Source organism: Blennius ocellaris, assembly GCF_963422515.1.
Source record: "Blennius ocellaris genome assembly, chromosome: 13".
Classification (NCBI taxonomy): Eukaryota; Metazoa; Chordata; class Actinopteri; order Blenniiformes; family Blenniidae; genus Blennius; species Blennius ocellaris.
The window spans coordinates 26,368,296-26,382,863 of NC_137662.1; the positions used below are offsets into that span (position 1 = coordinate 26,368,296).

At 49.6% G+C, this 14,568-nt stretch overlaps 2 protein-coding genes across 2 annotated transcripts; one reads left to right on the forward strand and one right to left on the reverse strand.

Moving 5' to 3' along the window:
- Positions 1–421: 421 nt before the first annotated feature.
- Positions 422–2,478, forward strand: calhm3 (calcium homeostasis modulator 3; the record flags this gene model as incomplete). Its single annotated transcript, XM_080507118.1, has 4 exons — positions 422–708; positions 1,105–1,232; positions 1,346–1,473; positions 2,026–2,478. The coding sequence occupies 4 exons, from the start codon at positions 422–424 to the stop codon at positions 2,476–2,478; spliced, it is 996 nt and encodes a 331-aa protein (XP_080363244.1).
- A 2,037-nt stretch (positions 2,479–4,515) lies between these two features.
- On the reverse strand, positions 4,516–14,394 carry LOC308138557 (ras-related protein ORAB-1-like). Its single transcript, XM_080507729.1, has 6 exons — positions 13,987–14,394; positions 7,016–7,088; positions 6,827–6,922; positions 6,380–6,475; positions 5,304–5,435; positions 4,516–5,180 (listed from the first exon to the last, which is right to left on the reverse strand). Exons 1-6 carry the CDS (start codon positions 13,998–14,000, stop codon positions 4,983–4,985), a joined length of 609 nt encoding a protein of 202 aa, XP_080363855.1. The 5' UTR covers positions 14,001–14,394; the 3' UTR covers positions 4,516–4,982.
- Between the last annotated feature and the right edge of the window lie 174 nt (positions 14,395–14,568).

Sequence of the window (14,568 nt, forward strand, 5' to 3'; positions counted from 1 at the left end):
CTACAGCTGCTCTTTATATCCTGTCGTCTCCCACAGTGAAGACAATTGAAGACAATAGAATCTAACAAAGACACGACGTCAGACGACAGAAGAATTTAAGTCAAAACAATCCCACAGTGACTCCACCCTCTGCTTCGAAGACCAGGAACCACAGGGGCTCTTTGTTCTGTGTGTGTGTGAGCAGGGTGTGTGTGTGTGTGAGCAGGGTGTGTCCTCTCTCACCTGTCCAGGTGTGGTCACTCTCCCTGCCGGAGCGACTGCAGCTGGTGGAGCGACTGCAGCTGGTGGAGCGACTACAGCTGGTGGTGGAGCGACTACAGGTGGTGGAGCGACTACAGCTGGTGGAGCGACTACAGCTGGTGGAGCGACTGCAGCTGGTGGAGCGACTACAGCTGGTGGAGCGACTGCAGCTGGTGCAGCGATGGAGCGCCTGAAGCTGGTCCTGCAGTACTTCCAGTCCAACTCGGAGTCCATCTCCAACGGGATCTGCATCGTGCTGGCGCTGGTGAGCGTCAAGCTGTACACCAGCTTCGACTTCAACTGCCCCTGCCTGCCGCAGTACAACAAGCTGTACTCGCTGGGCGTGATGAGCGTCCCCCCCGTCATACTCTTCTTCCTGGGGGTGCTGGTCAACCGGCACACCGGCGTCATGATGGACGAGTGGATGAGGCCCGCTGGACACAGATCCAAGAACCCTGCTGTGGTCAAGTGAGTCTGAACCAGAAGAAGAGGAAGCCTCTTGATTTGCATCATATTGAAATGAAGTCAAACTGAGTTCAGGTTCCACGAAGCGTCTCTGTTCATGACTTCCTAAACAAATATATTGTTGTGTTTGTGAGCAGGAAGCAGCTTCAGTTTCCACAAACTGCACTTTCTTCTCACTAGCAGCTTTCAGAGCAAACTGCTTCTCAACCTCCACTGTGGTGTGACGCTTGTCAGTGAAGCCCTGCCTCAGGCTTCATGTCCTGGTTCACCCCAGGAAGCTAGCAGGGTCTGTCATCACCCCAGAAAGCTAGCAGGGTCTGTCATCACCCCAGGAAGCTAGCAGGGTCTGTCATCACCCCAGGAAGCTGAAGCTGAAGGTGAAGGTGTGTGTTCCTGCAGGTACCTCTTCTCCGCCATGGTCCAGAGGGCGCTGCTGGCCCCCATGGTCTGGATCCTCGTCACCTTACTGGACGGGAAGATCTTCATCTGTGCCTTCAGCCTGAGTGTGGACCCTGCACTGTTCTCAGGTACACACACACACACACACACACACACACACACACACACACACACACACACACACACACACACACACACACACACACACACACACACACACTGAGCAGGACTGTGCTTGCAGGCTTGCCCAACGGCACGGGGCTGGACGTGGTGAAGATCATGGCCAAAGTGCCGTGTAAAGAGGACGTCATCTTCAGAAACAGCTCGTTTCGCAAAGCAGTGTCACGATACGTTCGCTGCTATTCACAGGTGAGCCTCACTTGTTTTTGTCCTTACGTGGAGACTAATAACTTGGGATCAGAGGTTTTCCTCGGAGCTAAATTCTTCATTTATCATGACATTTGAATGCCAGTAATGCTACTTAGACACATGAGTTCCTTGTATAACTAATGACAATAGATCACAGGAGCTCTTTTCTTGTTTGTCCATAGAAATGAGTCTTTTTGTACAATTTGTCACATTTCAGTCTGATTTCATCCTTTCAAATGTGAAACAATTGAAAGGATGAGCGCACGCCATTCACATATTCATGCCTCGTCAGTTTGCTGATGTTAATTCATCACCGTTTTTTCACCTGGATTAGGGTTTGGCCTCGTCCCCCCCCCCAGGATTATTATTATTTAGTTTCCCCAGAATCTGTCCCAAGAACAAGTCCTTGTCTGGACATAACGGCCAGGTGAAGTTTAGAAGACGTGAAATGAGTCTTTAAAATAGCTGTAAGAGATGAAAAGAAACCTGTTGACAGGAAGCAGGCAGCTCTTCTGGCCCTGATCTCATGTGAACCTTCCTCTGTGGGTCCAGGCGGTGGGCTGGTCCATCCTCCTCCTCCTCATCGTGCTGGGAGCCCTGGGACGCCTCATCAAACCTTGTTTCGACGACCACGCCACCTTCCTGCAGACGCGCTACTGGAGCAACTACCTGGACGTGGAGCAGAAGCTCTTCGATGAGACGTGCGTCCTGCACGCTCGCGACTTCGCCAGGAAGTGTGTGGTGCAGTTCTTTGAGGACATGAGGGAGGACGCTGTCCCCCGTCTGCCCCAGCCGGCCTTCAGCCACACCTTCAGAGACCGCCTGGAGGACGAGTGGGAGGAGGAGAGACTTCACGGGGTGACGAGACACGAGCAGGTGGACCAGCTGCTCAACAAGTGGTACCACGATAAACCTGAGCTGGACGTCACCAGGATCGCTCACAGGCCGCGGGCCTGTGTCTCCTGGGAGGACGGCGGGGGAGAGACGCTGTCCTCTGACGTGTAGAAGCTGTCACACTCACTTTACATAAAGTCAACATGACACCTCTCCTGTCTCTGTCTCTCTGTCTTCACATGCTGGAAACACAAACTGCTGCCTCAGCAGACTTCTCTCTGCACAGCAGGGGTCAAACCTCTGGCCCGGGGGCCAAAACCAAGTCCTCGGGGGTTTCAATCCGGCCGGCCACCACCTCCGACTGCACAATGTGCAAAGCTCCAAAACCCCAAACAAAGTGTGAGACCTTGTCCATGTGGAGAAGAAACATCCACAGGAACTGCTGGAGCACCGTCTAACCCTGACCTCCAGTGGCCCCTAACCCACAACAACCAGCAAGTCCAGGACATGAAGGTTGTTATAAAAGCTTGAATGAGTAGGTTTTGTAGTACATGCAGGCTGAGGAAGAAAGACTTGCATGGATTCCCTACTGAGAAATGGCGTGCGCTCAAATCCAGAAACATTCACACAAACACCCGAAACAAAATCAAGATTCATGAATCCGTGTGTAAAAATCCAAGCCTCCTCGCCTAGCAGGCTCCGCCCCCAAAGGCCTGGCGAGATTCTTTATCACGTGACGCTCTGGTCGAGCAGTGATGGAACTTAATCCTGTCATGGAGGCCGCAGTTCCAAAACACCATCATGATGTTTTACTTCTTATTTTCTTGAATCTTTTATCAGCTCTAAACGAGCGATATGTAAACGAGCAGAGATGATGAGACTTGTACACTAAGCGCTTCAGAAATATTGACCTCTGATAATCAGGAATGAGCGAAGCAGTCGGCGTTTTGTAAGAGAGGGAGAGTTTCAGCCTCAGTCCTGTGAAGTTGAAGGATATTTGAATATTTGACATACAGTCCAACCACACCAGGCTCACCTTCTCACACCGATGTGCAAATACTGATAAACCTCTGCTTTATTTTAGTTTCTATTAAAGAGGGAATGTTTTCGGGGCAAAATACCTTTGGAGAGACTTGAGCAGTTGCATGTGACCTGATAATGTGGATCGTTGGTCTGGACGCCGTTCACACACAGACATGTTTCCTCTTCTAGGAACTGAAACTCCATTTAGATAGTCTGTGATCGTCTGCTCCCGTTCTCAGGAATGGATCAGGTTTCCACCTGTGTTCAGAGACGACTGCCACCCAGTGGCTTCACGCCGTCCGTCTGGAGGTCGAGAAGTTCCCAGGGAGATGGTGATCGAGGACACATTTACTGTGATGTTTAAGTCTCAAGTGGAGACTGAAGGCGCCGTCCACTGACCAATCACACGTCTTGGAAAAGGACCTGCCTACTTTTAGAATGTCCTGACTGGTCCACCTAGACGTCACAGTGCAGAGCAATGTTTATGACACGATGAAATAAACCCTGCTGCCTGAGGCTTAGAACCATGTTCTTCTTGTTCCAACTCAGCTTTTCTCCTGGGGGAATAATGAGCTCAATAATAATGATCAGGTCTCAAATGAATGTGGCAACAATGTTTGTTAAATAAACAGCTGAGTTGATTGTTAACTAGCTCAGAGATAAAGTGATGTAACAGTTCCTGTCAGACGTTCTGATTTACAACCTGCATCAGAACCACCACCTGTTCTTTACTGAGCGCCAAATACCATTCTGGTATCACATTACTGAATAAAGTATCACATTGTTCATATGCACCAAGATGTGACCTGATTAACTTCAGTGGATCAATCCCATAATGCTTTGCACTCTTTACTTGGAACATTGCCAGTATCACAAATGGAATTAACTTGGCAATTTGTTTTCCATAAAAAACCCCTGAAATCTCAAAGAAACAAGATGTGGTGGTGCAGCAGAGCCACACCTGATGACATCAATGTTCATTCACGTGGTCTCCATGACAGCGGCGGCTGGGAGGCGTTAGAAGGGGCGGAGCTCCAGATGCAGCCTGGAGGCAGAACAGCGCATGGTGGACATAATAAAAAGTTCAAAGTCAAAGGCTGGAGATGTGGAAGCAGACTACTGTCACACTAGACAACAGATCTATAGAACTGAGGGAGAAACTGCACACCTGTACTGTTTCATACAGTCTGGTAGTACAATATTTATTTTACTTTAAGTGTTACATGTTGAGCAACAAGTTGTCTTTAGCCAAAAGTTGAATGCAGAACCGAGTGGAGACTAATTGAATCATGTGTTGAACACCAACACAACTGGCAGATCAGGTTGTACATACATATATATACATAATGTTTATGTACATACAGTTTCAGATGTGACTGGTTGAGACGCTGTGGTGCACAAGATGGTGCAAAAAGTAAAAAAACAAAAACCTTTGAATGGACAGGCTGAGAGACAGGAAGTGGAACAAGAGCTGAGTGGAGATGATTGGTTACAGACAGGAGAACAACAGGGATGCGTTGTTGTTTTGGTAGTGCGGCTACATTATGTACAGTACAAATACAGGCGACTTGTCTGGTCTTCACACCTGGACCTGGAGTCTGGAGGGAGGTGGAGGCCTGCAGAGTAAGAAAGCGGCGGTGGAGTGGTGTTTCTCAGCAGCATCCTCCTGAAGACGTCTTGACGCTGGTGCCTGGCGGCAGTATCACGTTGGGCTTCTCCCCTCCAGCCGTGGCCCCGGGGCCCATCCTCTTCTTGATCTCAGCAGCCATGGTCATGAAGGCCTGCTCCACATTGGTGGCGTTCTTGGCGCTGGTTTCCAAAAAGGGAATTCCAAGAGAATCAGCAAACTCCTGCACACACATGAAGTACAGGAGGTCAGGAAGCTGGCCCAGAAACAGCCTGCAAGACCAGACTGAGGGACACGGTGACCTCCTACGTCTCTTACTGTCCTCGTCCCCACAGAGGACTCTGACCTTGGCCGTTGTGTAGTCCACCACCTTCTTGGTGGTCAGGTCACACTTGTTCCCCACCAACAGCTTGTTGACGTTTTCACTGGCGTAGCGGTCGATCTCCTGCAGCCACTGCTTGACGTTGTTGAAGGACTCCTGAGGGACAAAGCTCATTGAAACAACACACTACAATATGATGCATTAGTCCATTCATTGTCTTTGGCAGAGTTTACAGCAGACACGTATTGTGGGTGGCGGCCGGTGTTGCAGATGAACTCGTTCCTGTGTTAACTGCTGACTTCACTGAGCTGCAACACAGATGTTTACAGGAAACGCTTTAACTGCATTTACAACAGTCTTATTTTAACATCTGCAGTTATGAGTACGACTGAAGGAAGTGGGTCACCAGTTGACAGGGAAGCCAGTTCACTGGAAACACCGGCCAGACAGAGTGAAGGGAGGCGACTCTCCTGCCACCAGGTCCTCTCAGACCAGATCAGAGCTGCCTGCAGAAACTTTCTGCTGTTTCAAACAATAAGCAAACATTTATCTGGTAAACACAAACACAGGCTGGTTTTGGAGCTTCTGTTTCACAACACTTCTTTTAGAAAGCATTGAATTGCTGGGAAAGATGCTGTGGTTTCTGGTGTTTAACATACTTTTATGGACATATTCAACAACAGATTTGATACTTTGAAAACACACAGCTTACTTTCCACAACTTTCTGAAATCCAACTCTTAATTTGTTGTTAATTTATAAAATGGTCAAAGTTGCTTCTTGAGCAGTTTTGAGCTTGTTTAGTTCCGGTGGTCGGTAACGGCACTTTTTCTCTGCAGTTTGTCCAAATTGAAAGTGAATAATGGTTCAGATTACTGTCCTGACCTTCACAAGGTTCATGTTCCAGTGTGGTCGTCTTCACACTGACCTATGGAAGAACATCCTCAAGGGCTGAAGCCACTTCAACATTGGTTCTTTCATTTGGAATATTCAATAGTAAAGAACAACAGTGGTCTGGTAGGACACAGTGGTCCCCTGCTGGAGCAGAACGAAGGAGACGTGGGACATATTGAGGGACCGTGAGTAAAGGAGACCACTGACCTGGTCTGTGACGTCGTAGACCACGATGATGCCATGAGCTCCTCTGTAGTAGCTGGACGTGATGGTGCGGAACCTCTCCTGTCCCGCCGTGTCCCACTGGCCACCAGACAACAGGACAATATGACTACAGCTGGAATACCTCACACTCTTTAGTTACTGAGACACTTGGCGATACAGTAACTGTCCACTTTTCTCTGAGCTTTAGCTTCCTGCATGTTGCATTGCACTTCTCTTTCAGTTCCTTTATGTGGAAGAGAAGAAGAGCTGCAGAGCATCTTCCTCCTCTGGGATTAACAAACACCGTCTATTCTGCTTCAGCTGCTTCCCTGCAGATCAACACCAACCCTGTTGTTACTGTGTCCCGTCCTCCAACCAGCTGACAAGTACCAGGTAATACTGCTGGACACTTCTTACAATAACCACAGAGTAGAACAAGAAAATACTTACAATCTGAAGTTTAATGGTCTTTCCATCTAGTTCTATGGTCCGTATTTTGAAGTCCACACCAATAGTGCTAATATAACTTTCTGTGTACGTGTCATCCTGCAGAAAGACAGAACACATGAAGGAGGACTGTCTCACTGGGGACATACAGGCTCAAAAGACCACTGCTGGTCCTCCTGTGAGGACACTTACTGCAAACCGGAGGAGAAGGCAGGACTTTCCAACGCCCGAGTCGCCGATCAGGAGCAGCTTGAACAAATAGTCACTGAGGAAGACAGAAGACAGAGGACAGTCACAGAGGGACCCTGCTGTTCGTCTTCGTCTCCTTACCCCAACAGGAAACGTCCAGGACAGCCTGTGCTGAGCTCAACACCTCTGCATGAGGAAGTGTACTGATTCTCATGTGACTGGAGAAGGAAGTCAGCCATACTGGTGAGTGGAGATCTCTAGAAGTTAGCCGCAAGGGTTAGTGAAGTCCTCTCAAAGCCAGCAGTACAGGTTAGTGAAGTCCTCTCAAAGCCAGTAGTACAGGTTAGTGAAGTCCTCTCAAAGCCAGCAGTACAGGTTAGTGAAGTCCTCTCAAAGCCAGCAGTACAGGTTAGTGAAGTCCTCTCAAAGCCAGCAGTACAGGTTAGTGAAGTCCTCTCAAAGCCAGCAGTACAGGTTAGTGAAGTCCTCTCAAAGCCAGTAGTACAGGTTAGTGAAGTCCTCTCAAAGCCAGCAGTACAGGTTAGTGAAGTCCTCTCAAAGCCAGCAGTACAGGTTAGTGAAGTCCTCTCAAAGCCAGCAGTACAGGTTAGTGAAGTCCTCTCAAAGCCAGTAGTACAGGTTAGTGAAGTCCTCTCAAAGCCAGCAGTACAGGTTAGTGAAGTCCTCTCAAAGCCAGCAGTACAGGTTAGTGAAGTCCTCTCAAAGCCAGCAGTACAGGTTAGTGAAGTCCTCTCAAAGCCAGTAGTACAGGTTAGTGAAGTCCTCTCAAAGCCAGCAGTACAGGTTAGTGAAGTCCTCTCAAAGCCAGCAGTACAGGATAGTGAAGTCCTCTCAAAGCCAGCAGTACAGGTTAGTGAAGTCCTCTCAAAGCCAGCAGTACAGGTTAGTGAAGTCCTCTCAAAGCCAGTAGTACAGGTTAGTGAAGTCCTCTCAAAGCCAGTAGTACAGGTTAGTGAAGTCCTCTCAAAGCCAGTAGTACAGGTTAGTGAAGTCCTCTCAAAGCCAGCAGTACAGGTTAGTGAAGTCCTCTCAAAGCCAGCAGTACAGGATAGTGAAGTCCTCTCAAAGCCAGCAGTACAGGTTAGTGAAGTCCTCTCAAAGCCAGTAGTACAGGTTAGTGAAGTCCTCTCAAAGCCAGCAGTACAGGTTAGTGAAGTCCTCTCAAAGCCAGTAGTACAGGTTAGTGAAGTCCTCTCAAAGCCAGCAGTACAGGTTAGTGAAGTCCTCTCAAAGCCAGTAGTACAGGTTAGTGAAGTCCTCTCAAAGCCAGCAGTACAGGTTAGTGAATTCCTCTCAAAGCCAGCAGTACAGGTTAGTGAAGTCCTCTCAAAGCCAGCAGTACAGGTTAGTGAAGTCCTCTCAAAGCCAGCAGTACAGGTTAGTGAAGTCCTCTCAAAGCCAGTAGTACAGGTTAGTGAAGTCCTCTCAAAGCCAGCAGTACAGGTTAGTGAAGTCCTCTCAAAGCCAGCAGTACAGGTTAGTGAAGTCCTCTCAAAGCCAGCAGTACAGGTTAGGCACGTCAGGACAGGACCGTTACAACAACAGACATAAAGTTCATATAAGTTAACGTTAAAAACGACAATAATAATACATTTTAAATTGAAAGAAAGCATCGAGTCCCTGGACTTTAGATTACAAGTTGTCGCTCTGGACTGAAAGTGGAGAACAGGAAGAACCCCTGGTCCTCCTACGACTTGTACCTCCTGCTGACTGGCTCTGAACCCTCCTGGAGAAGAAGCGTCTTCATAGTGAGGACATTCATCATGGACAAGATGGCAGTGAGTGTCTTCATAGTGAGGACATTCATCATGGACACCAACGAGTTGAGGACAACATGGCAGTGAGTGTCTTCATAGTGAGGACATTTATCGAGGACAACATGGCAGTGAGTGTCTTCATAGTAAGGACATTCATCATGGACACCAACGAGTTGAGGACAACATGGCAGTGAGTGTCTTCATAGTGAGGACATTCATCATGGACACCAACGAGTTGAGGACAACATGGCAGTGAGTGTCTTCATAGTGAGGACATTCATCATGGACACCAACGAGTTGAGGACAACCTGGCAGTGAGTGTCTTCATAGTGAGGACATTCATCATGGACACCAACGAGTTGAGGACAACCTGGCAGTGAGTGTCTTCATAGTGAGGACATTCATCATGGACACCAACGAGTTGAGGACAACCTGGCAGTGAGTGTCTTCATAGTGAGGACATTCATCATGGACACCAACGAGTTGAGGACAACATGGCAGTGAGTGTCTTCATAGTGAGGACATTCATCATGGACACCAACGAGTTGAGGACAACATGGCAGTGAGTGTCTTCATAGTGAGGACATTCATCATGGACACCAACGAGTTGAGGACAACATGGCAGTGAGTGTCTTCATAGTGAGGACATTCATCATGGACACCAACGAGTTGAGGACAACATGGCAGTGAGTGTCTTCATAGTGAGGACATTCATCATGGACACCAACGAGTTGAGGACAACATGGCAGTGAGTGTCTTCATAGTGAGGACATTCATCATGGACACCAACGAGTTGAGGACAACCTGGCAGTGAGTGTCTCCAGGCCAGAGACCATGACCCTCCATGAGACAGTAACTGATTACTGGGCACAGCAGAGCGGCTGTGGTGTCATGTGACCTCCACATGACAGATGGGGGGGGGGGGCTCCACCTCCACCTCCTCCTCCACCTCCTCCTCCACCTCCTCCTCCACCCTGGCTGGAGAAGCTGGAGAAGCTGGAGAAGCTGGAGAAGCCACCACTTCTCATTTATGTTGTCTAGCTCAGTGTTTTTCAACCTTTTCGAGCCAAGGCACACTTTTTTGTTTGGAAAAATCTGGAGGCACACCTCCACCTGTTAAAAAGTTAAACTCTGTAGCCTCTATTAACAATATAAAGTCTTTCTCATCAAAGTTTTATCAACAGGAATCAAATAAATACAGAAAAAAAGTATTTCTCAATTTCTTTTTTTTTTATATGTACTCACTCAGTGTGAACCCTGGACCTGATGGATGAAGAGCTGAAATCCTGGTTTTCAAAAACTTCTCCATCACTGTCACTGACAGTACTTTGATACAAGATGGTAGCAGGAGGTGGAGATGAACCACACTGTCTGTCACTTTACATTTCACTGGCAAAGTTCTGTGCTGCCCTCTAGTGGTGAAGAGTATTTATACAGGATTACTCTGCAACACACTGCTCTCACAGCTGACAGCGGCGCTGAGAGCAAATGATTTTTAGAAAAAAATGTGAAATTGGATACTTTCCCACGGCTCACCTGACCAGATCTCATGGAAACACCAGTGAAACACCAGTGAAACACCAGTGTGCCGCGGAGCAGTGGGTGAAAAACACTGTTCTAGGTCCACAGTGTGTCTCTCTCTCTCTAGGTCCACATTGTGTCTCTCTCTCTCTAGGTCCACATTGTGTCTCTCTCTCTCTCTCTAGGTCCACAGTGTGTCTCTCTCTCTCTAGGTCCACAGTGTCTCTCTCTCTCTCTAGGTCCACAGTGTGTCTCTCTCTCTCTAGGTCCACAGTGTGTCTCTCTCTCTAGGTCCACAGTGTCTCTCTCTCTCTCTCTAGGTCCACAGTGTGTGTCTCTCTCTCTCTCTCTAGGTCCACAGTGTCTCTCTCTCTCTCTCTCTCTCTAGGTCCACAGTGTCTCTCTCTCTCTCTCTCTCTAGGTCCACAGTGTCTCTCTCTCCCTCTCTTCCCAGGTCCACAGTGTCTCTCTCTCTCTCTCTAGGTCCACAGTGTGTCTCTCTCTCTAGGTCCACAGTGTGTCTCTCTCTCTCTAGGTCCACAGTGTCTCTCTCTCTCTCTTGGTCCACAGTGTCTCTCTCGGTCCACAGTGTGTCTCTCTCTCTCTCTAGGTCCACAGTGTGTCTCTCTCTCTCTAGGTCCACAGTGTGTCTCTCTCTCTCTCTAGGTCCACAGTGTCTCTCTCTCTCTAGGTCCACAGTGTCTCTCTCTCTCTAGGTCCACAGTGTGTCTCTCTCTCTCTAGGTCCACAGTGTCTCTCTCTCTCTAGGTCCACAGTGTGTCTCTCTCTCTCTAGGTCCACAGTGTGTCTCTCTCTCTCTAGGTCCACAGTGTCTCTCTCTCCCTCTCTTCCCAGGTCTACAGTCTCTCTCTCTAGGTCCACAGTGTCTCTCTCTCCCTCTCTTCCCAGGTCTACAGTCTCTCTCTCTAGGTCCACAGTCTCTCTCTCTCTCTCTCTCTCTCTCTAGGTCCACAGTGTGTCTCTCTCTCTCTCTCTCTCTAGGTCCACAGTGTCTCTCTCTCTCTCTCTCTCTCTCTCTCTAGGTCCACAGTGTCTCTCTCTCTCTCTCTCTCTCTAGGTCCACAGTGTCTCTCTCTCCCTCTCTTCCCAGGTCCACAGTGTCTCTCTCTCTCTCTCTCTCTAGGTCCACAGTGTGTCTCTCTCTCTAGGTCCACAGTGTCTCTCTCTCTCTCTCTAGGTCCACAGTGTGTCTCTCTCTCTCTAGGTCCACAGTGTCTCTCTCTCCCTCTAGGTCCACAGTGTCTCTCTCTCTCTAGGTCCACAGTGTCTCTCTCGCTCTAGGTCCACAGTGTGTCTCTCTCTCTCTAGGTCCACAGTGTGTCTCTCTCTCTCTAGGTCCACAGTGTCTCTCTCTCTCTCTTGGTCCACAGTGTGTCTCTCTCTCTCTAGGTCCACAGTGTCTCTCTCTCTCTAGGTCCACAGTGTGTCTCTCTCTCTCTAGGTCCACAGTGTGTCTCTCTCTCTCTAGGTCCACAGTGTCTCTCTCTCCCTCTCTTCCCAGGTCTACAGTCTCTCTCTCTCCCTCTCTTCCCAGGTCTACAGTCTCTCTCTCTAGGTCCACAGTCTCTCTCTCTCTCTCTCTCTCTAGGTCCACAGTGTGTCTCTCTCTCTCTCTCTAGGTCCACAGTGTCTCTCTCTCTCTCTCTCTCTCTAGGTCCACAGTGTCTCTCTCTCTCTCTCTCTCTAGGTCCACAGTGTCTCTCTCTCCCTCTCTTCCCAGGTCCACAGTGTCTCTCTCTCTCTCTCTCTCTCTAGGTCCACAGTGTGTCTCTCTCTCTAGGTCCACAGTGTGTCTCTCTCTCTCTAGGTCCACAGTGTGTCTCTCTCTCTCTAGGTCCACAGTGTCTCTCTCTCTCTCTTGGTCCACAGTGTCTCTCTCGGTCCACAGTGTGTCTCTCTCTCTCTCTAGGTCCACAGTGTGTCTCTCTCTCTCTAGGTCCACAGTGTGTCTCTCTCTCTCTCTAGGTCCACAGTGTCTCTCTCTCTCTCTAGGTCCACAGTATCCCTCTCTCTCTCTAGGTCCACAGTGTCTCTCTCTCTCTCTAGGTCCACAGTGTGTCTCTCTCTCTCTAGGTCCACAGTGTCTCTCTCTCTCTAGGTCCACAGTGTCTCTCTCTCTCTCTAGGTCCACAGTGTCTCTCTCTCCCTCTCTTCCCAGGTCTACAGTCTCTCTCTCTAGGTCCACAGTGTCTCTCTCTCTCTCTCTCTAGGTCCACAGTGTGTCTCTCTCTCTCGGTCCAGTGTCTCTCTCTCTCTCTCTAGGTCCACAGTGTCTCTCTCTCTCTCTCTAGGTCCACAGTCTCTCTCTCTCTCTCTCTCTAGGTCCACAGTGTCTCTCTCTCTCTCTCTCTCTTCCCAGGTCTACAGTCTCTCTCTCTAGGTCCACAGTGTCTCTCTCTCTCTCTCTAGGTCCACAGTGTCTCTCTCTCTCTAGGTCCACAGTGTCTCTCTCTCTCTCTAGGTCCACAGTGTCCCTCTCTCTCTAGGTCCACAGTGTCTCTCTCTCTCTCTCTTCCCAGGTCTACAGTCTCTCTCTCTAGGTCCACAGTGTCTCTCTCTCTCTCTCTCTAGGTCCACAGTCTCTCTCTCTCGCTCTCTCTCCAGGTCCACAATGTCTCTCCAGGTCCAGTGTCTCTCCGGGTCCACAGTGTCTCTCCAGGTCCAGTGTCTCTCCAGGTCCACAGTGTCTCTCCAGTGTCTCTCCAGGTCCACAGTGTCTCTCCAGGTCCATTGTCTCTCCAGGTCCAGTGTCTCTCCAGGTCCACAGTGTCTCTCCAGTTCCAGTGTCTCTCCAGGTCCACAGTGTCTCTCCAGGTCCAGTGTCTCTCCAGGTCCAGAGACAATGCAGTTCACCCTTTGCTGTATCACTCAGCTTGAAAATAAACTGTAATACTTAAATCCAGTGGTTGAAAAGATATAGTATGAAACTCCACTTGTTCTGCCTCATTAAAAATAAATCATGAGAAAAACTAGAAGTGAAAAAAAGCTCTGCATTACAAATGTGTTAACCACTTTACACAATGCATATATATGCTAATTACGAGAACTATTTCTATTACTGACACATCATATCATTCATATGTGGAACTCTTGCTGTCGCCCGGCCGGTTCTGGTCCGGTTCTGGTCCCCAGGCCTCATTTTGGTGACATTCTATAGAAGAAGGGTCAGTTATAGTGGTTTCTTGGTCATAATGAAGAGGTTATATGAAGAAGGGTCAGTTATAGTGGTTTCTTGGTCATAATGAAGAGGTTATATGAAGAAGGGTCAGTTATAGTGGTTTCTTGGTCACAGTCGAGGTTATATGAAGGGAACCTTGCAGCTTTCAGCCGACATTAATAAAACAGTTTTAATAATCTTCTCCTGTCCAGACTGTCTCATTAAGCACACATTCCTCCCGACAGCGTCCTTTCACTTTCCCGCCAGCACTGCGACCACTTCCAGCGTCTCTCTGGTTGTTTGTGACGGAGCTCATCGCTGACGTTCACTACTTTTCACGGCTAACTGGCGTTGGCACGGGGCTAACTGGCGTTGGCACGGGGCTAACTGGCGTTGGCACGGGGCTAACTAGCGTTAGCACGGGGCTAACTAGCGTTAGCACGGGGCTAACCGGGCTCCTGGGCCCACACGGAGGAGGTTGAGCGGTTCTAACTTACTATTCTGGATTCATGTCGGCTCGCTGTGTCTCCTGGCTCCTGTCCCGTCAAATTCCTCTTCGCTCCTTCTCAGACGAACAGCCGCTTCTCGAGACGGACGAGGGCTCCTGGGTCGGCGGGCGGCTAGCGGCTAGCGGCTAGCGGCTTCTCCCTGATCCAAGATGGCTGCAGCTCCAGCAGGAAACGGGGACCTGAGCCAGCTTCTTCTCCGGGGCTGCCGGGGGACCGCGGGGCTCTGCCGGGGGACCGCGGGAGGCTGCCGGGGGACCGCGGGGCTCTGCCGGGATTGCTGGTTTCCAACGAGGCTTCGGAGCGACGAGCGACCGAAGAGCTGCACCCTGTGAACGGGGGTAAGGCGGTGATGGTGTTACCGGACGGAGCCGTCAGCCTACCGGAGGATTACGTCATTTAGTGAAACGTGGCAGAGAGAAGTCACACCGTGCCGCGTGACACCCCGTCACACCGCACACACCCCGTCACACCGTCACACACCGCACACACCCCGTCACACCGTCACACCGTCACACACCGCACACACACCGTCACACCGCACACACACCGTCACACACCGCACACACACCG

Coding starts and splice junctions, on each gene's coding strand:
- LOC308138557 (XM_080507729.1), bottom strand. Junction 6,923..7,015: donor GCCTTCTCCTCCGGTTTGCA/GTAAGTGTCCTC, acceptor GTCTTTCTGCAG/GATGACACGTACACAGAAAG. Junction 6,476..6,826: donor AGACCATTAAACTTCAGATT/GTAAGTATTTTC, acceptor TCTGGTGGCCAG/TGGGACACGGCGGGACAGGA.